This window comes from Pelodiscus sinensis, chromosome 3, assembly GCF_052426305.1.
Source record: "Pelodiscus sinensis isolate ZL-2025 chromosome 3, ASM5242630v1, whole genome shotgun sequence".
Lineage (NCBI taxonomy): Eukaryota > Metazoa > Chordata > Testudines > Trionychidae > Pelodiscus > Pelodiscus sinensis.
Window position 1 is genome coordinate 90,363,890 of NC_143054.1, and position 26,077 is coordinate 90,389,966.

A 26,077-nucleotide genomic window follows, 5' to 3' on the forward strand; every position below is an offset into this window, starting at 1 on the left:
GGACAACCCAGCTAGATCACTCATGGGTGTGAACAATCCACACCCTTGAACTATGTAGTTAAGGTAATTTAACACCTGGTACAGACAGTATTATGTTGATGGAAGAATTCTTCCATTTACCTAGCTTACATCATCTAGGGACAAGGATGAACCCCAACAGTGGCAAAACCCTTCCTTTCACTGAGGGAAATGTTTGCACTGAAATGGCATAGTTGTATGATTTCAGCAGTTCAAGTGTAGACATAGCCTATGAAACACAATCTTTACTTCAAAGGAAAACCTAAATCGTGGAAATCAAACTGGAATATCATTGGCATACAAGTGCACCTGGGAATGAATAGGGCCTCTTCTCAATTCCCTTCTCCAAAAACTAGAAGGCTTGAAAATTGGGCCTCAAATAGGAGCTGCTACAGGTTCAAGAAATGTTTCCTTGATAAGTAGGCAGTTCTGTGCATATCTGAGGAAGATCATGAGCTTGCAAATGAGGAGTTAATAATTTTGTAAATTATTGTACAACAGCCATCGTAGCTGCTTCAAACAAACAGGATGGAGAGGGGGTCCAATCCTGAGAAAATGGGTCTCGAGGCATTCAGAAGACTCTTGCAATCCAAAGGCCAAGAGAGAACAGGTTGCAAGCTATCTCATCCATGAAGGATATAAAACAGATTCCTCTCTGTAGCAAGAAAGCAGATTCCTCTCTGTAAAAAGTGGGTATAGGCAGTCCCCGGGTTACGTACAAGATAGGGACTGTAGGTTTGTTCTTAAGTTGAATTTGTATGTAAGTCAGAACTGGTACATATTGTAGGGGAAACTAGCCAAACATTTCTCCAGAGCTCAGTTTTATTCTCCCACACCTCACTTCCCTCAGTCCTTTATTCGCAAGCTGAGGTGTCTGCTGAGAAAAGCCGCTCCACGTCTCCCTGGTCTGCTGGGGGGGGCGCTAGCTTCGTGTCTCCCTGGTCTGCTGGGGGGAAGCAGCTAGTGCGGGGTTGCCTCACCCCATTTGTAAGTAGGGATCCGATGTAAGTCGGATCCATGTAACCCGGGGACTGCCTGTATACAAAATCCTTCTCCAAGTTGCTTCTTGGTCATCTTCTCACTATTCTGTACCTAGTCTACCTCAATGCACACAGATCACCAGTATGTTGCAGTAGTTTCTTTGCTAAGGGGACAGACAAACTAGTTAAGGCAGACAGGAAGGAAATCAAGGCCCCATTACAGTTGGTATCAAAACCATGATTTGAAGAGCGAAATTAATTATGTCTCAGCACCAATAAGGAGAGTACTAAAAGTCATGGGATTCATTAGTCTCTAAGGCATATGCAATTTAATTGGCTCTAGCATTAATAAATGTGAATTACCACTGGCATTTACATGCATATAATGATAGCGCGCGTATTTTGTGGGGTGAGACAATTATCTTAAGTACTTTAAACCAGCCCAAAAGATGAAGTAGAATATAAGGCCAGCCCTGGGCAATTTCTCCTTGGCCCTTTGAATAAAACCTAAAGCAGTGGTCTCCAACCTTTTTACACCCAAGATCACTTTTTAAATCTCCGAACAGGCAAAGATCTACCGCCCCGCCCCTTCCTTGAAGCCCCGTCCCTTTCTTGAAGCCCTGCCCTCTCTATTCTCCTCCTGTCCATCATTTGCTATCCCCAGCCCTTACTTACACGCTCTGATAAACAGTTTATTTTTAAATTATGCAATGTATAAAATTAAAATCACATGTTTATAGTTATGAAATAAATGGTCTGTTTTTTATTCATGCTGTTTAAATCTAAAATGAAGCATTTATAATTATACATTTTGTGGGAACAGAGTTCTTTGGCTGGGGGAAGGGGAAAGGGAACAGGGTGCTGGGAGGGCAGAGGACAGGGTTCTGCAGCAGGGGACAGAGTAACACTGGGGACAGGTTTCTGCAGCTGGGGACAGGGTGCCAGTGGGGACAGGAATAGGGACAGAATTCTGTGGCTGAGAAGTGGGGGCTGTGGAGTGGGGTGCCAATGGAGGCAGAGAGTCCCCTGTACCTGCCTACTCCCAGGATTCCCCCACCCCCAGAGGGAAACCAGCGCGTGCCTGCCCTGGGGCCGACCCAGCCGAGGCGCAGGGAAGCCTGCGCACGCACGCCTGTCCCAGGGCCGACCCCACGCAGGGAAGCCCCCCCGCACACTTGCGTCTGCCCCGGGGCCGACCCCCCCCCAGCGCAGGAAATCCCCACGTGTGCCTGCCCCAGGGCCGACTGCCCCGGTGCAGGGAAACCCCGCGCACGCACCTCCCCCGGGGCTGACTCACCCCTCCTGTGTGGTGCAGGGAGCTGATGCTCCCTCCCGCAGTACACCCGGCGGAGCAGCTAGCGCTACTTCCGGAATCGCCGGAAGCGGTGCTAAGCTGCGGGACTTCTGTCTATCCCCGGGAAGCGGACACTATCTCCATTTTCACTGGAGGTAGGTAGTGGGGCTTCTCAGGGGTGAGAGAGAAATGGGGGCGGGGCGGACAGGACATATGATTAGCATCAGTGTTCCCTCTAACCTGAAGGCAGCACAGCTTCACAGGTGATTAATCAGCTCCGCCCAGTCAGAGGCTCAGGGCTTCTTGCACAGAGCTAACTGATTAGGTGAGTCTGATTAATCACCTGTGAAGCTGTGCTGTCAGGCAGCTTAGAGGCAACACTGTTTAGCATACATACGTGTAATAGTTTTCTAGCAAATATGGTTCTTTTAGTAATAGTTCAGTTCCCGGCGCATTTTGTATGATGATACCAGATTAATGCATAAATTATAAAGACTTCTGTATTTGTATACCATGAGACCTATCTTGAGTGGCCCTCCAAAAAACACAAAAATCAGTTGCCTAACAGTACAGCTTTTTAAAAAGAAGAATTGCTCTTAATATTTTTGGTGTAATCTCTCAAGATAGTAAGGGTGGTTTCTTATATAGGTTTATTTGCAGTGAAACCTATGTAAATCAGATATTTCAAAGCTCTGAATGAGGTTTAGAAAGCTAGTTTCTAAGACATTAATAATGTTAGCACTTTCAAAGGGATTCATTGACTGAGCAATAAAAACTCCATTTAGTATGAAATTTGGCATATGGCTTTCAAATGAGATCAGATTTTTATTTTTTGTTTTGTTACTGCTGATAGTATATCTGCTCCTGTAACTCCATCAAAGTCATTGGAATTACATCAGAAAAGTGTTTGCCCCTACACTCTTTTAAGACAAAAAACAATCATAGAATTTTCTAGACCAGTGTTTCTCAACCAGTGGTATGAATACCGTTGGGGTACTCAAGAGAAGCCTGGGGGGCACATCAGCACAACTGAAATTTGGAGAAACCTGAATTTTTGTTTTAAGTTTTACAGTGCTTTATTATTTTTGTACTTTTTACACCCAAAAATGTCATTGTTTGCCCAGCTACGATTAATTTGTTTAAACAAATGTGTTACAATAGTAGAAACAATTTTGTGTGTCTAAAAACTGTAGGTACTGGGGGTACTTTTTTTTTTTAAATGGAGTGATTTATAAAAAAAGGTTGAGAAACACTGTTCTAGACCCATTGGGCAAGATTCTCAGGTGATGTAAATTGACTTAACTGGAGCTATGTTGTCTAACACTAGCTAAGAATACTGTGCATCATTTTTTCATCATCTTGGCTAGTGTGGTCTGTTAAAAGTTGCTTATTTTGTGCTTTTTAAAAGTAAGACATCAACATTTAATTACTATATGACAATTGAATGTGGATAGCAACAGCTAAACTTTTAGTCTGATTCATTAGCAGTGACCAGGTTTAAAACCCATGAAAACTGTAGAATGCCTACAGAATAAATCTGTGAAAAAAAATTGGAGCTGTCACTGAATGTGAGGGGGCATAGGCTAGAAATAACTTTCACTAACGACAGTATAATTCACTGGCAAAACATTACTACATCAGTGTTTCTGTTACAGTAAGATAGGACTTGGTAGCTATCCACCAACTTACCTGGATAGTTATTTTAGCAATGGCAGGATAGAGTTCATAGTGTGCTTTTTTTTTTTTTTTTAAGTCTTGACTTCCCAAATAGCAGTACCAAGAGCACAGCTGGTTTCTGCTTGTCCACCCAGTTATGTTTACAGTGACCAGATATGATGAAATTCAGTAAAAAAGGTGCACAACTGCCTGCAAAACCATATAAAAAAAGCAGCCATCAGTGGCTCAAAATAAAGCTAGAAGGACATATCAATTGGGGTCCTGCATAGATCTGTCCTGGGTCTGGTTCTAATCAATATCTTCATAAATTATTTAGATGATGGCTTAGATAATACACTTATAAAATTTGTAGCAAGCTGGGAGATGTTGCAAGTGCTTTGAAAAACATGATTGAAATTCAAAATGATCCTGACAAACTGGAGGAATGCTCTCAATTATATAAGATGAAATTCAATAAGGACAAGTGCAAAGTAGTCCACTTAGGAAGAAATAATCAATTGCAGAAATGCAATATGGGAAATGACTGCCTTGGAATGAGTACTGCAGAAAAGGTTCTCGGGGTTACAGTGAATCACTAACCAAATATGAGTCAACATTGTAATACTCTTGCAAAATAAACAAAGTAAGAATCATGCTGGGATGTATTAGCAAGTCTCGTAAGCAAGACACCAGAAATCATTCTTTTACTCTGTATTCAGTATTGATAGGGCCTCAGGTAGAGTATCATGTCCAGTTCTGGGCATTACACGTCAGGAAAGATATGAACAAACTGGAGAAAGTCCAGAGAAGAGCAACAAAACTGATTAATTATCTAGAACACATGGCCCATAAGGGAAGACTGAAAAAAAGAATAGGTTTGTTTAGTCTGGAGAAGAGATGATTTAGGTGAGCCATAACAGTCTTCAAGTACATAAAAGGTTATTATAAAGAGAAGAGTGGTAATTTGTTCTCATTTATCATTTAGGACAGGACAAGAAGTAATGGGCTTAAATTTCAGGTAGGGAGATTTAGAGTAGATGTTAGGAAAAACTTCCTAACTATAAGGGTAATTAAGTTAAGGAGGCTGTGGAATCTCTGCCATTGTTAGAATGGTCTAAATAATATTTAGTTCTGACTCGGTGCAGGAGACTGTACTAGATGACTGACTGAGATCCCTTTCAGTCCTACACTTCTATGATTCCATGATTCAAGAAGGCATTCAGAATCAACAATCAAGGAAGTACAACTGAATAAATCATTCGTAAATGACATTAAACTTGTGAGAGAGTCCCCAAAGCCAATCATTCCATAACTGAAATGAAATGTAAGATTCCACATGATACCACAGCCATGACTGCTTTTTACAGGGTAATTCAGTGCCCAAATATTAGTGTGCCATCAACTGAAAACACCAAGTTGGGACCCTTTACCTCATGGTTACCATATTTATTTTTCTCAACACTCCATGCCGCTTAAAGAGCTTTTGAAGATTGCTTTTATTTCAGGAAGGGTTTCTGATCATTTCACATATTCAGAGATTTTTTTCAAGCCAATAAATTCTTAAGTTTTTTTAAGTAGTTGCAAGTTTTGGAGGGAATCCAAAATAGTGACTTCTAGTAGTGTGCAACTGACTTTGGAAATCCCAGAGGGAAAGAATTTTGAGGATCTATGAATGTATAGTGTGAATGTTTGTATTGGCTGTCTGTCACTGATATAATGTTATTTCAGTATAATTTTCATCTGTGAAGAAAATTATCTGTACCATCTCTGTTCAGGTTCAGAAATGAAAAACGGGTTATTTCAGTATATTACTGTAGTGGTATGGTGTAATCCTGACTCCACCTAAGTCAGTTACAATTTGCCAATCAGTATATTAGGGCTAGCATTTCACCCCTAATTATCAGCGATTATGACTGTATATTTACACAATGCTGCATCATCATAGGTTCAGAATGTTCTTGGCCCTAAAGAGCTTTTATTGAAATATGTGCATCTTCATATAAATGAAAAAAGACCATCCCAAAGTGGGGCAATGTCTTCTATGGAGGTTAATAGATAGTCTTTCACTTGTGTTATTAAGGCTAGATTTTCAGAAGAGTGTGATGCAGCTAACATGAAAATCTTACCACTGTTTTTGGTGTCCAAATGTGAGCCGAACTCTTTTGAAGGACTGAGCCCCATTGTGGGTTCTCAAAGGATTGTCTCATGGTATGGCTGAGAAAAATGGGACACAAAGCCGAACAATTCTGGAAACTAATGAAGCAGAGAATATTCTTGACCATAAGCTCAAGGGAGAGTTTGCAGCAATTGTACAATTATTTTAAAAAAGAAAATGTAGTAGAACTATTATTCTCTTTACCCTGATGGACAGCCTGGGTGGAATATCCCATGACAAGGACACAAAAAATATTTTCACTGGCTATGACCCTTCTCATGGCATTCAGTGCTGTGAGTTACTATCTGCCTACAGTATGAGGGACTATGGCCTATAGTAGCTGAATGTTAGCTCCCGAACTCAACCAGCCTGTCAGTGACTCAGCACTCCCTTCTGCACTATACCAGCTTTGGTTTTCCCCTGAAGTTTCACAACAGATGCACCCTTGCCCCCACATCCCTACAAAGTGTCCCCCTGCGGTATCCATCCACTGATCTCTTGATAGCCACAGAAATATCAGCTCCTCTGTTCCCAAAGGAACAGTGAATCAGTTTCCCAGGTTTACCTTAGATCCCCACATTCATATATAATGCAGAACACTTGAGTTCAGTTATTAAATAAAAAACATAAATTTATTTAAGAAAGAATAAAGATTCACATGTAAAATGTGAAGTGATTTATTTTGTGTGTGTGTGTGTGTGTGTGTGTGTGTGTGTGTGTGTATTTACTCAAAGACCAGAGTTGCATAGGTGGAAACAAAAAAGGGAGTTAAAATTTCCATCTTGAAATACTGGTTGAAATATTAATAAGTCACGCATTTAAAAACCATGAGATTTCTAAAAATAGCAAGATGTGCTAGCTAGGTTTTGTAGAAGAGATTTTAGGTGGAAAGCTATTATCCCTTGTTACTTCTAGGACACCAGAAAGTATGTGCATATGAATCTGTGTAATTATAATTATTCATGCTCTGACACACACACAGAAACCCACACACATAATATCTCCCTATATATGTCATGCATAACAAAGAATTTGCACTGAACTTTAGCTAGGGTTTTATGACCAGTGCCTCCATAATATAAGGCATCTTCAGATATGTTGAACTGGCCAATTAAAGATGGAATTTTTCTATATCTCTACTTCAGTTTTACTGCAAAAAGAATTAGTGGGGAAATAGAGAGGAATCGTCTTAAGAATCTCTGTCAGAAAAAGTTGACAGGCCTTGCAGAATAATGCTGAATATGAATTCACAAGCCCTTCATAGCAGAGAAGGTATATTCAAACTGGCTTATAAATAGACCATCGTTAGCTTTGAACTGCCTCCATTTTACTCTGAGCTTCCAGTAAACCTTTACTTATATGCAACTCCAGTGAGAGTTCTAAAGTTGGCTATGAAGAAATTGACAGAGGTTCTGTTTGGAGGTTTCTGTCAGCCATGGAAGAAGAAAAGAAGCCTGACTTTGTGCCTTCTCCTAACTGTGCAAGAGGTATAGAAAACTTTTGGCTCTCAGAACTAAAATCCTTATTTGGAAACGTGCCCTGTGTATTGGGGCGCAAGGGAGGTTAAAAAAGTCTTTCCTTCCATGTGCCGCTATATGTAGCATGTACAATAGGATTCCTTCAACTTTTTCCATATACCCTTTGAAGAGCAAATATCCGAGAACTTGCCCTTACCTACCATGGCCTCATGCAGTGGTCAGCAGAGCACATAGTGGCAACAATATGATGAACCTTCCAAAAGGATGCTGTGTACTAACTGTCTGCAGCAGGGAAGTATTCCTGCTGGATATTCCTGTTACAGGATTTACTTACAAACAGAAGGACACTTACCCACCTCAACATAGAAAGCTAGAAAGGTACTCTCTACCTATACTTCCTCATCCTTTTCCCCTTTTTAATAGATTGCATGGCACCACATTTGTCTGATACAGAGATCAAGCACATTGCTGGCAGGAGCTCCACGCATGTGTTGATGTGTTGACATGAAGCTACAGATTTTTGCTTTTCTTTTATTTAAATATGACAAAACCAATGCACTCCCCAGAAAGAAAATCCATGATGACAAATGCATCTGTAAAACAAAATCAAAGCATTTCTTGTTGTAGGCAGAATGGAATCTTTCAGAATTAACAAACAAAGGGCAATGAACAAGTCTTTAGTTAGCCTTTAGTTTGCATCAGGTACATACCTTGTCGCCAGAATTCAAAGGGCACCCATTAGGAAAGGGTCCTAAATTACCTTTCATTGACAAACCCTCATAAAGGGTTGACAAATGGTAATTAAACCACCATATAAACAGTTCCTACAATAAGGCCTGTGGCGGGGTAGCCCCGCCCCTCCCGAAGACTGCCGGAACGCCGCGAGCACGGGGGGGGAAGCTCACCCCCCGCCGCAGCTCGGAGAGACGCCCGCTTGCCCCGAGAGGGAGGGCCGATGCGCCGGCCGGGGGACGAGCCGGGACTGGCGGGCAACGCAGCCAATGAGCAGTGGGAGGAGGCGGGAGGAGGGACGTCACAGGGAGGCCGGCCGGGGGAGGGGCCAGAAGCCGACGAGAGCGGTGACATCATCTGCCTGCGCCCAGCGGGCAGTTTAAATGAGTGCAGAAGGCCGGCAAGCAGGGGGGAGACCGAGGCGGCACACTCCCCCCAAGAGCCGGTGGACGGACGCAGATACTGGAGGCCCTGGGCAGGACCAGAGAGTGAACCCAGGTGAGACAAATGGACCTGGGGGGAAGAAGTGGCCCAGGACGGGGACGCGGACCCTGAGAGCAGGGGAGTTTAGGGGTCTCGACCTCCCCTGCTAGGTGGGGAGTCTTTCCCTGACCTTAGGGCCCTGGGCTGGGGTCCGGAGCGAGGACGGGCCCGGACCCCCTTCCCCCAACCGCCTAACGGAACCGAGCGAAACCGGTCACTTCGAGGCGCTAACGACGGAGAAACTGAGGGGGGCGGATGTAAGCCCCTCCGCACAAGGGGGGAACCCCTACAAGGCCCCGTCGCATAGGAACTATAATGAGGTTCCATAGGTTGAATAGTCACAAGTGGGTGCTGCACCTTTAAGAAATAATTGTGTAACTTCCAAAGAGGCCACCATGAAAGGAAAAATTGGGGGAAAGCAGGGAATGGTTCGGAGTGTAGGGTGGGAAACTGAGTCACAAATCAACTCATATTAGGTTTAAGTTATTTTAACCTTTATATGTCATTTTCAGACAGAATTGTTGTTACTTATAGTTTCTGGACATATATTTAGGCCAGACAGTAAACATAAAAGATAGAACAGGTCAAGTTACCAAGTTCCTGAGTACCAAGAAGTCTGCCTCCACTTCAGGATTGTCATGTTAGTCTCTGATTCCTAGTCTTATCTCTTAGGGTATGTCTACACTACCCCGCTAGTTCGAACTAGCGGGGTAATGTAGGCATACCGCACTTGCAAATGAAGCCCAGGATTTGAATTTCCCGGGCTTCATTTGCATAAGCCGGTCGCCGACATTTTTAAATCCCGGCTAGTTTGAACCCCGTGCCGCGCGGCTACACGTGGTACGGAGTAGCTAGTTCGGATTAGGCTTCCTAATCCAAACTAGCTGTACTCCTCATTCCATGAGGAGTACAGCTAGTTCGGATTAGAAGCCTAATCCGAACTAGCTACTCCGCGCCGCGTGTAGCCATGCGGCACGGGGTTCGAACTAGCCGGGATTTAAAAATGGCAGCACCCAGCTTATGCAAATGAAGCCTGGGAAATTCAAATTCCGGGCTTCATTTGCAAGTGCGGTATGCCTACATTACCGTCCTAGTTCGAATTAGGAGGGTAGTGTAGACATACCCTAAGTTTTGTTCCTTCACTTTCAGGTTCAGTATTCTTCTGATACAAGCCTTCTTCACTTGGTTATTTATATCTGTTCACATTACATATTCTGTAGCTTTCCTCCAACCAACATTAAGCATTGTGTCTTACATAACCTGTATGATATGTAGGTGCAAACTTTAGTTTAAACAACTTTTTATACTATTTTCATGTTGTTATGATTCCATGTCACCTTATTCTTGCTTTTCTTAGTACAGGGACACTTTGGCTATGTCTAGATTGCATCCTTTTTTCGTAAAAGGGATGCAAATTAGACGTATCGCAATTGCTAATGAAGCGGGGATTTAAATCTCCCCCACTTCATTAGCATAAAAATGGCTGCCTTTTTTTTCGGCACAGAGCTTTGCCAGAAAAAAGCGCCAGTCTAGACGTGGATCTTTCAGAAAATAAAGCCTTTTCTGAAAGATCCCTTATCCCTCTTAAAATAAGGGATAAGGGATCTCGGAAAAGGCTTTATTTTCCAAAAGATCAGCATCTAGACTGGCTCTTTTTTCCGGCAAAGCTCCGTGCCGAAAAAAAGCGACAGCCATTTTTATGTTAATGAAGCGGGGGAGATTTAAATCCCCACTCCATTAGCAATTGCGATACGTCTAATTTGCAGTCCTTTTATGAAAAAGGGATGCAATCTAGACGTAGCCTTTATATCTACACTACAGAGGGTTTTTTTTAAAAAACGGCCATTTTTCTGAAAAAACTCGCGGAACATCCACACCTCAAGAGCGTTTTTGCACCTAAAAATTGAAAGAACAGAGGGTTTTTTCCAGCTTATGCAGTCCTCATTCTATGAGGAAGAACACCTTTTTGCAAAAGAGCCCTTTCGCAAAAAGGTGTGTGTGGATGGGGAAGAGGGGAGTTTTGCACAAAAAGAGGAAAGAGGAAAAAGCACAGGTGCCTTGATGGCCATTCTGTGCATAGCAATCAGAGCTTACTTTCCAGAGAGTGTCCATGCAATCTGGACGTTCTCTTTTGCAAAAGCGCATTGCTTTTTTGATGTGCTTACGCAGTGTGAATGTGATCTTGCACAAGAAGTTTTTGTGGAAGATCTCTTCCGATAAAAGCTTCTTGTGCAAGAAGCCTGCAGTCTAGACGTAGCCTAAGTGTGACATTTGTGAATTTATTAAACTAATTAACTTCCTACTTTTTATCTAAATTTACCAATGCAATACCAAAATGCTACTTTTGTCTTATCAGTAATAAGCATTATATAAACAAATCTATATAAAAAGGGGGCAAAACAACTCTCATGCCAGGCATAAGTTCACATATAGTCTTAGCCAAACTTATTTACTATCTATAAATATAAATTAGTAAAATATTACTGACAGGACTCTTTTTATCAGTCTATAATTCTTCATCTTTACATTTCAAACTCACAATTGGACATATGTGTATCAGCCCCACCTTTCATTTGCATTTTATTTTATTTATTTTATTTTAATGGGAAATTTATGGTAAACATATTGATTTTTAATGTCAGCTATTTTTCTTCAGTCCTGGGTTTCCAAGAAATTTTCTATTTTATGGTCTAACATCATGTTTATATATTATTAAAATAGTTATCTATCATTTTGCCAGTTGCTTTTTAAGAGGTGCTTTTATTTTAGTTAATGAAGGATATTTATTTGTATTTGTATTTGTTTCCCAAGAGAATGATCTGGGGATGGACCTGTAAAAGGGTTATGGATCTCTGTGCATGCAGATACAGTAATCACAGTATCTCACACTCTCATCCACAGATTAGGATAGTAGCTGCCTTGTATCCAGCTCCCAGGATGGGAATTTAGTGCTAGAGAAATTCTGGTTGTATATGTGTTTTGCAAAAATGGCTTCAGAAGGGTAGCCGAGTTAGTCTGTAACTGGAAAAAACTTAAAAAACAACAAATAGTCTAGCAGTACTACAAAGACTAATAAAACATGTAGATGGCTGTGCCCACGAAAGCTCATGATACCATCTACATGTTTTGTTAATCTTTAAGGTCCTGTAAGAATATTGAAACAAAAAACAGGAATGTGTAGCACTTTAAAGATTAACAAGATGGTTTAATAGGTGATGAGCTTTCGTGGGCCAGACCCATTTCCTCAGATCAAATAGTGGAAGAAAAATATTCGCTTTTTAAAAAGTTTTTGCAATAATGTTAACTTCCCAATGCTGCATATAGGGTAATAACAATTGAAACTGTCATCCATAAAATTCAAAGAGCATCACAAAGGTGGGCATGCATTATTCCCATTTTACAGATGGTAATCTGATGCACAGAGCAGTTCCAAAATTAATTTCCTCTTAATATGAACTTCCGTCAATTACTGTGTTACCTATTCTATACTATAAAATGCAGAGATTCTGTATTGTAGCCAACTGGCTAAAACTTTAACTTTTGTATATCCTTACTTGTGATTGCTGGACTTCTCTCTCACACAGCTGAATCAATAGTAGCTTTAGTATTTCATACGTGGTCAGTCCTTACTCTCAGCTGCTTCCTAGCTAAGACAGTATGGAGCTGGGTTTGGCTGCTGGGCTTCATGCAGAGTACATATGCCCCATCAAAGTGGACTGATTTTAAAAACCTTGTAAAGGTTTTCCTTGAATCTGATGGAGACATCCAATTATAGTGGGAAGAGAGGCTTTTAAAGTCAGGCTTTTAAAACCAGTGATAAGTGAGGTGGAAAGTAAACAAATGATGGTCCAGTGGCAGTATATTTCAGGTTAAAAATGACATAGTGTTGGCCAAATCAAGTACAGTCATTATGCAGTGCAGGTACATAATAAGGCAGGAAGATGCTTGGAGGGTACAAAATTGCTATGCCAGAGTCACTAATAAATGCTAACGGTGACTAGCCTCACATACACAGCTGCAGAAACAATTGGGTCAGAGCTCCTATGTGGTGTTCTGCATCCCTCAAAAAGATTTCTTAGAAAAATAAAATTAGAGGGCAACTCAAAGGGCAGCTCCAAGGGAGATATGGTGACTAAAATCATTATAAAACAATTGGAAAATATTTTTCAAACACCAGATTGCTTTGGGCATTCTCATAAGCTACTTTGTGGTTCAGAACATTTTTGATTTGTCCAAAACAAACTACAAAACTTTCAGTTCTCCATGTGCCATTAGCTGGACCCAATATTTTGCCATATTATAAACAAAAGACCATTAAATATAACTAACCTCATGCCCAGCAAAAACAAGGCAGCAATAATCATCTTAGTTCTTTCACTTTTTCCTTCCATTTCTGTTTCATTAAGCCCTGTTTTTCCTCTGCTCTCTGTCCATTGCAGTTTTTTATCAGCCTTTGTCATAGTGTTTATTTCTGGCTGTGTCCTACTCGGAACTGATACTTGAGATCCTGAATTCAGAAATGTTCACAACAAGTGGCAACCAATTAGCTATTTTGTGGGGCAGATTCCCAATCTTGAGACCCATTATGACTGATCCTATTGTTCTTAGTTCTCCCACCACAAATTAATCAACAAGACAGCCTAAATATATAGTAGGTGCAATGGCTCTGCTACTCCATAAATGAGATCACTTTAACTTGTCTTTAAGACTAGAGTCTATTTTATCCATTTTCAAAATAACATTTAAAATATGTAATAGTACAGTGAATGTGTAAACATAGCATCTTCTTACTCAGTAACTCTGCTCCCTACAACTGTTCAGTCATATCTGGTGACATTTTATAGAATAGATTCCCTGGTTGGGCTTCCAGTGCAGGAAATTAGGAAATCTATCTTTTTATATGTAAAGTCAACACATTTGATCTAAAAATCATTAAGAGACAGTAAAAACAGAACATCATGATGACATTTTACAGTCACATTTCAGAGTATAACTTCACTTCATCTCATTGAGCACTTTGTTCTCATGCTGTGACTTCACTTCAGCTTTCTGTGTCACATGCAAACTTTTCTAACTGGGAAACAAAGAATCTTCCTCTACAGAGCAGAAATGATGGCTGTCCTGAACATCAACAGTGAGGCTTTCATTCTTTTTCACTTTATACAATAAGTATTTCCAGTGAGTATCAAAAAGTTTCTGATGTCTAGAGAGTAATGGTTAGTGCACAGAACTAAAAACTACCACCCAAACAGTTTGTTGCCATCTTTTTATTCTTAGACACTTTCAAGGATGCTGTTCATGCTCTAAAGTGCTGAGAAACAAGTACATCCACTTCTTTCTTCGAAATGATATAATTACATAGTAGGGGTTGTAAATGTATGAATTTGCTGTTTCTTGTATAAGATAAAATACATATATATATGTTGGGGGAGATGAATAAAATAGGCCCATGTAATCTCATTCCTAAAATCTTCTGCATTACAGAAATGGGCATTTCAGTAATTACTCATTTAACACGTGCCTGCTTAACATGTTTTCATGATAGCATGATTTTTTTAAGGGAATGTTTTTTGAATTACACGACTGTCCCCGGAATAACACGATTTCCCCAGCCGGCCTGTTGCCAGCGGCTGCACGGGGCTTCCCCCGTCTCCCTGCAAAGCGGCGGAGGGTTCATCGCTCGCCACACCATTCCCCGCTGACTCCCCGTCGCCCGACACCTTGCCCCCTCTCCTCCGCCCCCACTTACAGGCTGGTGGCTGGGTTTCCCCAGCCGGCCCATCGCCAGTGGCTGCGCGGGGCTTCCCCTGCCTCCCTGCAAAGCAGTGGAAGGTTTGCCGCTCGCCGCGCTGTTCCTCGGCGACGCCCCCTTGCCGGATGCAGTGTGGGTCCCAGCAGACCCGTCACAGGGGCATACTCCCAACCCAATCCCCCTCTCCTATCATCCCGTTCCCTTCCCCAGAGCCAAACACCTCCCCTCCCTGCTGTAACCCAGTCCCCTTTTTCCCCTTATGTCCCGGTCCCAACAGACACCACCGCTTGAAATGCAACTCCCACCTTTTCCATTATTTTCAATGGGAAAATTGACCCCGCACAACACGTTTTCACTTAACACGATCATTTTCTGAAACATATCTATAGTGTTAAATGAGGAATTACTGTATATAAAAATGACCATATTGAGCCTGACCTCATTTATCTGTGACCAGCACTAGATGTTTCAGAGGAATGAACAGATCAGAACAATTTCTAGTGATCTTCCCCCTATTGTCAAACCCTGGCTTTAGGCAGCTGAAGGTTTAGGGACAGCTAAAACACGTGGTTATGTCTGTCACCATCTTTGCTAATAGCTAATTTGTGGAGGATCTCTGATTCCTACTTTTAAGAGAGGAATAAGAGATCCTCCTTTTAAGTAGGAATAAGAGATCCTCCGGAAAAGGCTTTATTTTCCGGAGAATCACGTCTAGACTGGCGCTTTTCTCCGGCTTATCTCCAAGCCAGAAAAAAGCGGCAGCCATGTTAATGCAAATACCGTGGGGGATATTTAAATCCCCCGCGGATTTGCCTATTCCAAAGTGCTACATTAGCATCCCTTTTCCAAAAGGGAGGCCAGTGTAGACACAGCCATTCTGTATTAATTTCAATAAGTGACCCCTAGTTTTTTTTATTATGTGAAGGACTAGATAAAACTTCCCTATTTACTTTCTCCCTACCATTTGTGATTGTATAGACCTTAGTCATATTCCTCCCTTAGTCGCCTCTCTTTTCTAAGCAGAACAGTCCCAGTCTTTTTAATCTCTTCTTGTACAGAACTGTTCCATACCCCTAATCATTTCTGTTGCCCTTCTCTTCACCTTTTCCAATTCTAATATATCTTTTTTGAGAGGAGGTGACCAGAAGTGCATGCAGTATTCAAGATGTGGGCGTATCATAGATTTATGAAGAGGCATTATGATATTTCCTGTCTTATTATCTATCCCTTTTCTAATGGTTCCTAACGTGCTGTTAGCTTTTTTGACTGCTGCTGCACATTGAGTGGATGTTTTCTGAGAACTTTGTATGAGAACTCCACAATCTCTTTCTTGAGTGGTAACAGCTAATTTAGAACCCATCATCTTTGTATGTATAGATGGATGTTTTTTTTCAATTTGCATTATTTTGTATGATCAACACTGAATTTCCTCAGCCATTTTGTTGTCCAACCACCCATTTTTTTGTGACAGCCTTTTAAACTCTGCAGGCAGTTTTGTTCTTAACTTTCTTACGTAATTTTTTATCATTTGCAATTTTTGCTACCTCACTATTTACCCTCTTTTCTAGACCATTTATGAATATATTGAATAGCAAAGTCCTCAGTGCAGATCTCAGGGGAGGGTGGGGAGGGTGAAGAGAGAAAACTGCCAAAAATATTTCCTGAGAAAACTGAGCTTTTACAACTACTTATTCCTCTTAGTATTATAATGCCAATACAGCTAGGTGAGGAGATGAAATCAGATCAATCGCTTGCACATCCTTGCATTATTCTCTGAATTCCAACTGCAGAAACTCTAATATGCACTGTAATTAGAAATACACCTTGACTGCACTTATGTGTCAGTTGGCTCAGAGACACTGATGCAGATGCCAGAAAGAACACAATTTGACTTTCAGATTCCAAGTTTGCATTGTCAGGACTGGCAGTTATAAAATAAGAAATAAACCAAACCTTCTTTCACATGGAAACTAAACTAAATTCCTATAACTTCTCTGAGAGATAATTAACATGGAACGCCACCTCCCTCCTCCCCAATGTTTTTTGCAGGGTCACTTTTCAGACCACAACCACACTTTAAATCCCTTTCCAATATCCTCATTTGTGTCATAGTGCATGTTTAGTAATCTTCTTTGGACTGATACATCCTATAGCAACCTGAGCACAGAGTACCATAGGGCAGTGAGCAACTTCTTGCATAGATGATAGATCACCATGCTGTATTCAGCCTAGCCTAGCCCATGAGATAAATATTTTACTGGTTGATTTCATAGTCCACTAAAAGAGTTCTATTTTCACACCATTAGGCTACAGATGAAAACATTGGGTGAGAAACTATATTACTGAGCTCCACTAACCTAAATGGCTATGCCTTTGGCAAGCATCAAAATCATTAACTGCAACCACATGATTATGAATTATTACATCTCTTTCATTACATACACATATTGGTTAGCCCAGAGAATTTCAACTGCCTTTCTGTATTCATAATATGTGAAATTTGGGTGTTTAGGGGCTATAGATCACAAGAAGAAAAAGTCAACTAATAAGAAAAGAATAGATTGTCTTTTAATGCTGTCTCCCAGGATTGTTGATTTTCATGTGGGTGGATGATGGAATTGGGGATGAATTATTGAGAAATGCACTTCCTACTGTACTTTTTTCTTTCACCCAACTTGTACAACCATTTTTTTCATACAGCTAGGGTGTGTCTAGACTACAGGGTTTTTTCGAAAAAAGTGGCACAGCATGGTGGCCATTTTTATTTTAATGAAGCGGGGATTACTATGTTGAGTAAACTATTTTACATGGCTCCATTGACAGAGCCATGTAGTCTAGACGTACCCTAAGGGTAACTCACAGCAACTAGACACAGATGTCCTGGTTTAAGGTATTTCCTTTCACCCATATGGACTGCTTAAAATGTGTGCATGTGTTGGTGGTGCACATAAGAAATTTCAACCCGCCCAAAAGAAAACTCATCCTACCCAAGGATAGAAACTGTTAGAGGAAACACTGGTGACTGGACATCCCATTTTTTAAGGGACAGTTCTTTTATTAAGCCCTCCTGCAGGCATCCTGACTTTTTCTTAAAAACGGATGAATTGTCCCATATTTTCTGTCCCCTCAGTATTGGTGGATCCTGCTACTGGCCAGATCCTTGCTCACCAACTGATTGCCTTTCAGTGCTGAGCAGGAGGGTCCAGTGACCAATGATGAAGGTAGATGTGCAAGGCTGTTGGCAGGGACTGCTCCCCATCAGCTCAGCTCCATCCCATTTCCATCTGGCATTGGTGCAAACACAGTATCAGGGCACATCCTGCTCCTAGTGTTGTGCCTAGAATCAGCCCCTGGCAGGAGCATTCAGCTCAGCAAAAAGTCTGGATGGCAGGATCTTTCCTTCCCCTACTACCTATGGCTGGGCTGGTTCCCTTAGAAAGAAGAAGACCCTCCAGCCTAGAGTGCTGACCAGGCAGACCCAAGCCCTGCATGTGTCAAAGCCCTGGGCAGCACTGGTATGGGGAAGCCTCTCTGCCCTTCAGCTAAGCTCTGGTGAGGTGGAAGCACAGTTCCAGTCTGTTCACACCCTGACCATGCAGCCTCCATAGTCCACTAAACAGAAGCTTACCACCCTTTTCACACACACACACACACACACACACACACACACACACACACACACACACGTCCTGCCCCCCAAGGAGTTAGGCCCCAGCCCAATTTTGGTCACCAGTTTCTTAAAAGGATGTGGAGAAATTGGAAAAGATCCAGCAGCAAGTGACAAAGATGTCCAAAGACTGGAATGCCAGAATATGAGCAAAGGCTGATAGATATAGTATGTTTAGTTTCAAAAAGTTAGGGGAGGATGTGATAAGTCTTTAGATACTTGAAAGGCTGCTATGAAAAATTAGAGACAAGTTTTCCTATCTTGCCACAGCAGGCAGGACAAGAGGCAATGGTTTTGAACTACAGAATAGAAGATTTAGATTAATTCTCAAGAAAAAAACTTCTTAACTGTAAGACTGGGTGGACAACAAAACTAACAGGGAGGTTGTCTTAGCTCCTTTACTTTTTCTCTGATGAAAATAAGTTGTCCGTGTCTCCTCACCATACAGAAGAGTGCTGAGGATGTAAGCTTAGTGCACTAGCATTTTGGTCTTGAGGGTAAGCTTTGAGTTGTTCCATGCTCTTTTAGTTGGGTAAAGGTTGTAGCAGCCTTTCCAATGTGAACATTTAGTTCCTCATCCAGTGAGAGGCTGGTGGTCACTGTAGAACCTAAATAGCTGAATTGCTGGTTTACATTTAAGGAAATTGGAGGATCTTTTGGGAACCCCTGTCCCAATACAACTCTTTGCTTGATACTGATGGTGAGAGCAAATGACTGACAGGCACTTGAAAGGCAGTGTGTGAGTTCTTACGGTAGATCTTCAGTGAGGGACTTGAGGGCAACATCATCAATGAATAGAAGTTCCCTGATTAGCACCTCTTTGACGCTGGTCTTTCACTTAAGTCAGGAAAGGTTGAAGAATTTCCCATCTGATCTTGGGTGGAGAGACACTCCACCTTTCATGTCCTTAGATGAACAGTTCAAAAATACTGAGAAGATTCCAAAGTGTGTGGGGGCAAGAACACATCCATGCTTAATTCTGCTTTTCATCTCATGTCAGCTTGAACTGAACCCGTCAAATTAGATAGTAGCTCTCATATTATTATGGAATGAAGATATAAGATATAACAAGGTTTGTAGGCATCTTGTCTTCTCTAGTATTGCAAATAGATGTGCTTTGCTGACTGTGTAGAATGCTTTGTTTAGGTCCACAGAGGTGATGTACAATGATTGGTTTAGCTCTCTGCATTTTTTTCTTAGAGTTGTCACAGAGAAAACATCATGTCTCTAATGGATCCTCAGCCCTGAAAACCTGTACTGTGATTCAGTGCAGACATGATTCACCAGATGCTTTAGTTGGACTCAAGTGACTTTTGCAAAGGCTTTCCCTGCCACACTTAATAGTGAGGGTATGTCTACACTACCCCACTAGTTCGAACTAGTGGGGTAATGTATGCATACCGCACTTGCTAATGAAGCCCGGGATTTGAATTTCCCGGGCTTCATTAGCATAAGCGGGGAGCCGCCATTTTTAAATCCCCACTGCTTCGAACCCCGTGTAGTGCGGCTACACGGGGCTCGAACTAGGTAGTTCGGACTAGGGTCCTATTCCGAACTACCGTTACTCCTCGTGAAACGAGGTGTACCGGTAGTTCGGAATAGGCACCCTAGTCCGAACTACCTAGTTCGAGCCCCGTGTAGCCGCGCTACACGGGGTTCGAAGCAGCGGGGATTTAAAAATGGCGGCTCCCCGCTTATGCTAATGAAGCCCGGGAAATTCAAATCCCGGGCTTCATTAGCAAGTGCGGTATGCATACATTACCCCGCTAGTTCGAACTAGCGGGGTAGTGTAGACATACCCTGAGATACCCTTGTAGTTGCCCTTTTTGTCTTTATTTTTATACGTAGTGATGATGTGTGTGTCACACATCTTTTGTAGCCCTGCACCCTCTTGCCAGCATTGAAGTAGCAGCTGATGAAGGTATGGTAATGGGCTGTCTTTCCAGAGCTTAAGGATTTCTGTTGGAATGCCATCTTTTCCAGGAGTCGTTCCACTTAATAGAAAATCAATGGTCTTGCCTAGGTCTTCTATAGTGGGCTTCATGTCTATCTCTAGCACAACCTATAGAGTTGGTATTTGGACCAAAAATTCACTAGTCTCTTTCTTATGCATATAGCTCTGAATAGTGTTCAACCTAATGAGACAACTGCTTACTTTTATCTGTAATGATTTCGTTGCCAACGACAGTGTTGTTGACAGTGGGACCTAGAGTTTTCTTTGGACTGTAATGCACAACTTGTGAGTTTTCCTGTGTCTGAGGCTGTCTGGATCTCTTCACAGAGCTTGTTCAACGAAGGATTTGCACAGTGGTTTTTGTATCTTGTTTTTGCATGTTGAAGTCTCTTTTTGATGCTCTCTGTTGGCTTCTTGTTGTGTTTCAGATAGGTTTTGTTTTTTAGTACTGATGAGAGATAACAGTTTCACTCCATTTTCTTCATACCAGTCCTTTCTTGACAGTCTCTTTCCCAAATTGTTGCTAAACGTGTTTTGTGGATTGTTGTTCTTTAATCTTCCCAAAATTACTCTGCCTTCTCTGGTAATGACTTCATGCATGCTAAGTTCAAAAGTCTTCACAAACTCCTGGCATTTCTTCTGTTTTTTACATTAATAGCATTGATTTTGAGTTTGCTCCTAAGGTTTTGTTCTATGCAGTTTCTTGGCTATAATTTTTACATTGCTAATAATCAATGAGTGGTGAATGTCATGATCAGCACTGTGTGTGGTGGGGTGAGAGAGAGGGGGCATTTGAATGTTCTGCAGTAAACGTAGGTCTTTCCTCCTGATGATAACAGGTGCCAGTGGCTTGCACTTGGTTGTTGCCATAAAACTTTGTAGTGATCTTTTCCTGTAAAATATGAATTGATAATGCACATTTGGTTGTTGCTGTTCTCATAAATGTTGGCAATGCCAAAATGTCCTAGTCAATCTGTCCATGACTTATTGTATGTGCCAATATTTACATTGAAGTCATTAAAGGAGGAAAAATTGCTCAGTTGATGGTATTCTTTTATGACTTGATACAAAGAGTTGTAAAATATACCCTTCTCCTTGGGACTAGTTTGGAGTATTGGTGCATAAGTACTAATAATGTTCACAGAGCTGATGATTGTATGAAGCTTAAGTGAGATGGTATGCTCTGATTTCCCAAAGTGTGTTTCTAGGAGCTTCATTCATTTGTTTTTCGCTGCAAAGCTGACACCATGCAGATGTTTTTCTTTGTTGCTTGTACCTTGCCAAAAGAAGGTGTAATTGGTCACTTGGACTGAACGAGCATCTGCAAGTCTCATTTCCTGAAGTTCTGTAATGTCAACATAGAGTTTGTACAGCTGATAGTCTATTGAAGATGATTTCTGTATGCTGCTTATGCATTGTAGGCCATCATTGTCTGTCAATCCTGGACACATGGTCCTGACATTCTAGCTTCCAAGCTGAAATGACCTTGATTTCTTATTTTTGCTAGGTGCAACATTTCTGCATTCCTTTCAACTGTTGCTCAAGGTCCATGCACCCTATGAGATGGACAGATCATGGAGGGTCAGCACCTAACTGTTCAGGGGCTACTCAGGTTTGTAGTAGATGGTTACTGGCCAATGGAATGCAGTGATTCCTCCTAAGGTCAAAGGTGATCTGTGGCTCCCTTTTCTATACCAATGAAGTTAGAGCTTATTAACCATATTTGCATTTTAAAAACCACCCACAGTAGTGTTCTCTTCTGCTATATCTATATTGTGTAATCTACATTATGTATTCATGAGTCCTTGCCTACTGGTATCTCTTATGTTAGGTCTGGAGCTTTGGATGCTTCTATGAATTATGTGGAGCTAGCAGTATGTTAATACATTTGTCTGGGTGTTTTCCCGAAGCTAAGGATTCTTTGATGCTTGGTGTGCATTTACAAGTATTGTTGGCTTTTTAAAATACTGCTATGCATTCTGTAACATTTGTTGTGAACTAATAATGATCATTTGATCCTCCAAAAATATAATTTTACTGAGAGAAAAAAAACACTGCAGAAAATTAAAGTACCAAACTGACATGTAATGTTATACAAATCTAATGGGGCACAGGAGGATCTAAAATTAAAAGAATGTAAACTTTTATGTCCAATTTTGTAAACAGATGTGTTGTGGCTACACAAACACTAATCCCGACTCTCACAGATGAGAAGATGTGGTTTTCTTTGCTTTCCTCAGTGTGCAGTGGTAGGTGGAAGTATGCAGTCTGTGATTTCACACAGTATGCTGGGGAGTGGAGAGATTTAGGAAACACCAACCATGGAGTCCTGCAAAGGGACTTTTGGATGTGTGGGTCAGCTAAAGTCTGCAGCATTTGGGTTTGCTGCCTGAAAAGACACATTGGGTGCGTCCAGACTGGCAAGATTTTGCGCAAAAGCACATGCTTTTGCGCAAAAACTTGCCAGCTGTCTACACTGGCCGCTTGAATTTGCGCAAGAGCACTGACTTTGTAATGTACAAAATCAGTGCTTCTTGTGCAAATACTTCCCTGCTCCCGCTCAGGGATAAGCCCTCTTGCTCAAGAATACTTGAGCAAGAGGGCCAGTGTAGACAGGCACCTTAATTTTTTGCACAAGAAAGCCTAATGGCAAAAGCACGTCTAGATTGGCATGGATGCTTTTTCGCAAAAGCACTTTTTGCACAAAAGCATCCGTGCTAGTCTAGACACTCTTGCGGAAATACTTTTAACGGAAAAACTTTTCCTTTAAAAGTATTTCCTCAAAATCGTGCCAGTCTAGACGCAGCCATTATGTTCTGGTGTATTTACTGCTTCTTATCCTGCGGGGACTCTTGGGCCTAGTTCTTGTCCCTCCCTGTCACCATGCTGTCAGTCATATTAGGTGCCTAAGCACTGTCTGATACAGAACTGGATTGCAAGATTTTGCTTTGATATAGAATGTCCTCCCTGGTCATCTTCTTCCTCCTCCTCATCAGGGTGAGGCATTCTGTGGGTTTGGAGGGGATACCATTCCCCACCTTCCACCAGGATTGTACTTATTCACACACACATGGCTGCTGCAGCCTGCACAGGGGCTGGGCAGGCAGGTAGGCTGCTTCAGAAATGAACTGGGCTACTGTCCAGGAGTCATTCAGGTAAGTCTCCTGGCCAGAGCCTGCCTCTGCCTCCAGCCTCCCTCTCCTTCCAACCCTCTGCCCCCCCCCCCACTCCTGCCTCCTAACCCATATAACCCAAACTCTCTACCCCTTTCTGCATCCATTCCCCCTCCCAGATTTGGCAGCCCAATCTTCTGCCCCAGGTCCCAACTCACTCCTGTCCTAGGTCCCAACCCAAACTCCTGCACCCTAGGTCACAACCCCCTCCTGCCCTAGGTCACATCCCAAACCCCTGCATTCTAGTCTACTGCCCCAGATACAACTACCTTCTTCACCCCAACTCCATCTCAGACTCCTCACTTCCTCCATTAGTATCATGGAAGAGTGCAGCCCTTGACTACTCTCCAAAATCTTGAAATAAAAAATTATTGCCTACCCCTAATTTAGGATATGCTAGCAAACCCTATGAAAATAGCCCCCTTTCTGTTGCTGTGGTAAATGATACTCTATAGCTTTCTGATATTATTACACCAAAGTTTACTTCAACTAGTGTAAGGTGTTATGAGATACGCAAATTAATTGATCAGATTTATAGTAAAGGTATTGGCCAGTGTAGGTGATATAGCAGCTATACCGTTTTGTTTCATTCTAGTTGTGCTTAATACATACTAATATATGCATGGTGTAATTATAAAGCATATATTAGTCAACAATACACATGAACAATTCAAAAGAACTGAAAGTAAATATAGTTAAGCAGATCTGTAAGAGTTTGCAAGACCGAGATTTTAAATGGAGTTCTTTAGAGCAGGATCTCTATTTGTTTATTGTCATGTGTAACAGGGACCTAATCTTTAGTGCAGAAGAGGCAATGTGATTTAGCAGATGGAGCACTGAACTTAGATTCAGAAGGAAGAGGGGTTTATTCCTGGCTTTGCTATGACATTTTGGGGGAGGGGTCTTGGGCAAGTTACATTCTTGTGCCTCAGTCCCCTCGTCTGCTTTTCTTTGCAATGCACTTTCAGAGCTACTCAAAGTGTTAAATAAGAAGTATTATTATTATTTGGGCTTTCTGGGCAATACTGTGATAGATAGATAATTTTTTTCAGTAAAGGAGTCCACTGAGGCAGAGGCATTTCAGCCCTTTACCTTCCTCCATTTGCAGTGGTATGTTAAATAATGGCTATTCTACAAAATGTTGAGCCCATTAGAAAGCTGCCAGATTAGACAGAAATAGCAGATATCATGCATCCCAACTCATCTAGTTTTTAGGCAAACTTCTGACATGGTAAGTTCAGAAAAAAATAGTGGCAATGAATGAAGTAAGTTCTAAATGCATTAAAAATTGCTGTATGTGATATGGAACAAGTTAAAGGTGTAGAGACATACTTTTACAGATGGAATATCATAAGGAAAGAGTATTAAGATTAGTTTTCTTTATAGTTACTGTAGTAACTTTAGTCATTTTATTTGAAAGACTATTCACTATCATGACATCCACTTACTTATTTACAGTTTTATATAGTATAGTACATCATGGTAATCACAGATCTATGCAAAGTCTGTTAAAGACAGGACTCCTTTCCTTTTGTGATTTTAATATAGAACCTATTTTTAAACATCTTTTAACTATTATTCACAAGGTTCTTTAGCAAAAAGGAAATTCAGTTATGCACCTTATTATTATACTAATATAATATAAAGTATAGTAATAGTTGCTTAAATCCATTTTCATTGTTAACACTTTCAGATACAATATATAATTTTAGAGGCATTGTGTGATAATATGCAGAGTTTTGGAGAGCAGAGCAGTAGGATTATTCTAGCAACAGCTTTGCGTTTGCCGAGATGAAAAATGTGTTACAGAAGACAACCACAATTGATTTAGAAGGTTATAGGACCACAAAATATGGAAACTAATGAACCAGACTTAATTTCTAGTTCTCAAGAAAGAAAATGGTAATTTCATAAAAGCAGCAATTATTCTTGAAACTAGTTGCAAAAAAAGGCTGAAATCAACATATTCTGGACTGTTTTAAAAGGATTATTGTATATATGATTGTGACTTCACTATGAACCACTGCTGCTCATCTAGACAGGATCCCACTAGCCTTCATCTAGCTAGCATGAGTATAAATAGCAGTGTAGCAACAGTAGCACAGTTAGCAGCAGCAAAGGCACATCTGAGTCATGCTAAGTACAAATCTGCATGTGCCTCCACTCCTGTTACTAGTGCTGTTGTGGCTACACTGCTAGATGTAGACTGCTACTCTGTGGCTGGACAGATAGAGCCTAAAACACAGGAGGTTACTGTCAGACTGTACTTGACCCTGGTGAGGTCTCAGCTGGAGTGCTGTGTTCAGTTCAGGGCACCACACTTTAGGGAAAATGTGGACAGACTGGAGAGAGTCCAGAAGACAGCAACACAAATAAACTATTTAGAAAACTTGATCTATGTGGAAAGGTTAAAAAAACTGGGCATGTTTAATCTTGAAGTGATCAGTTGTCTTCTGTGTCCAGTAGGACAGGAAGTATTGACTTAATCAGCTGGAAGGAAAATTCAGTTTAACATATTAAGTAAAACTTTCTAATTATAAAGGTAAGATCTGGAATAGGCTTTTAAGAGAGGTAGTGAGATCCCCATCCCTGAAGATTTTTATGGACAGGTTGGACAAACACGTGTCTGGACTGGATTGGAAGACCCTCAAAGTCTTACATCTCATGAAGCAAATATCCTGTTTGGGGCAATAACTTATCTAAAAACAAAAGGTCGAGGACCAAAGTTGAACTAA

At 41.3% G+C, this 26,077-nt stretch overlaps 1 protein-coding gene across 3 annotated transcripts in view; it reads left to right on the forward strand.

Moving 5' to 3' along the window:
* NKAIN2 (sodium/potassium transporting ATPase interacting 2) overlaps positions 1 to 26,077 on the forward strand; it is a 748,339-nt gene that overhangs the window by 152,115 nt on the left and 570,147 nt on the right. For 2 of the 3 annotated variants that reach the window (XM_006139449.5, XM_014581722.4), the window contains exon 2: positions 21,677 to 21,781. The exons of the other annotated variant lie outside the window; for it this stretch is intronic. In XM_006139449.5, the coding sequence (XP_006139511.1) occupies positions 21,677 to 21,781 (105 nt within the window). The remainder of the gene's footprint in view (positions 1 to 21,676; positions 21,782 to 26,077) is intronic. 3 annotated transcript variants of the gene reach the window in all.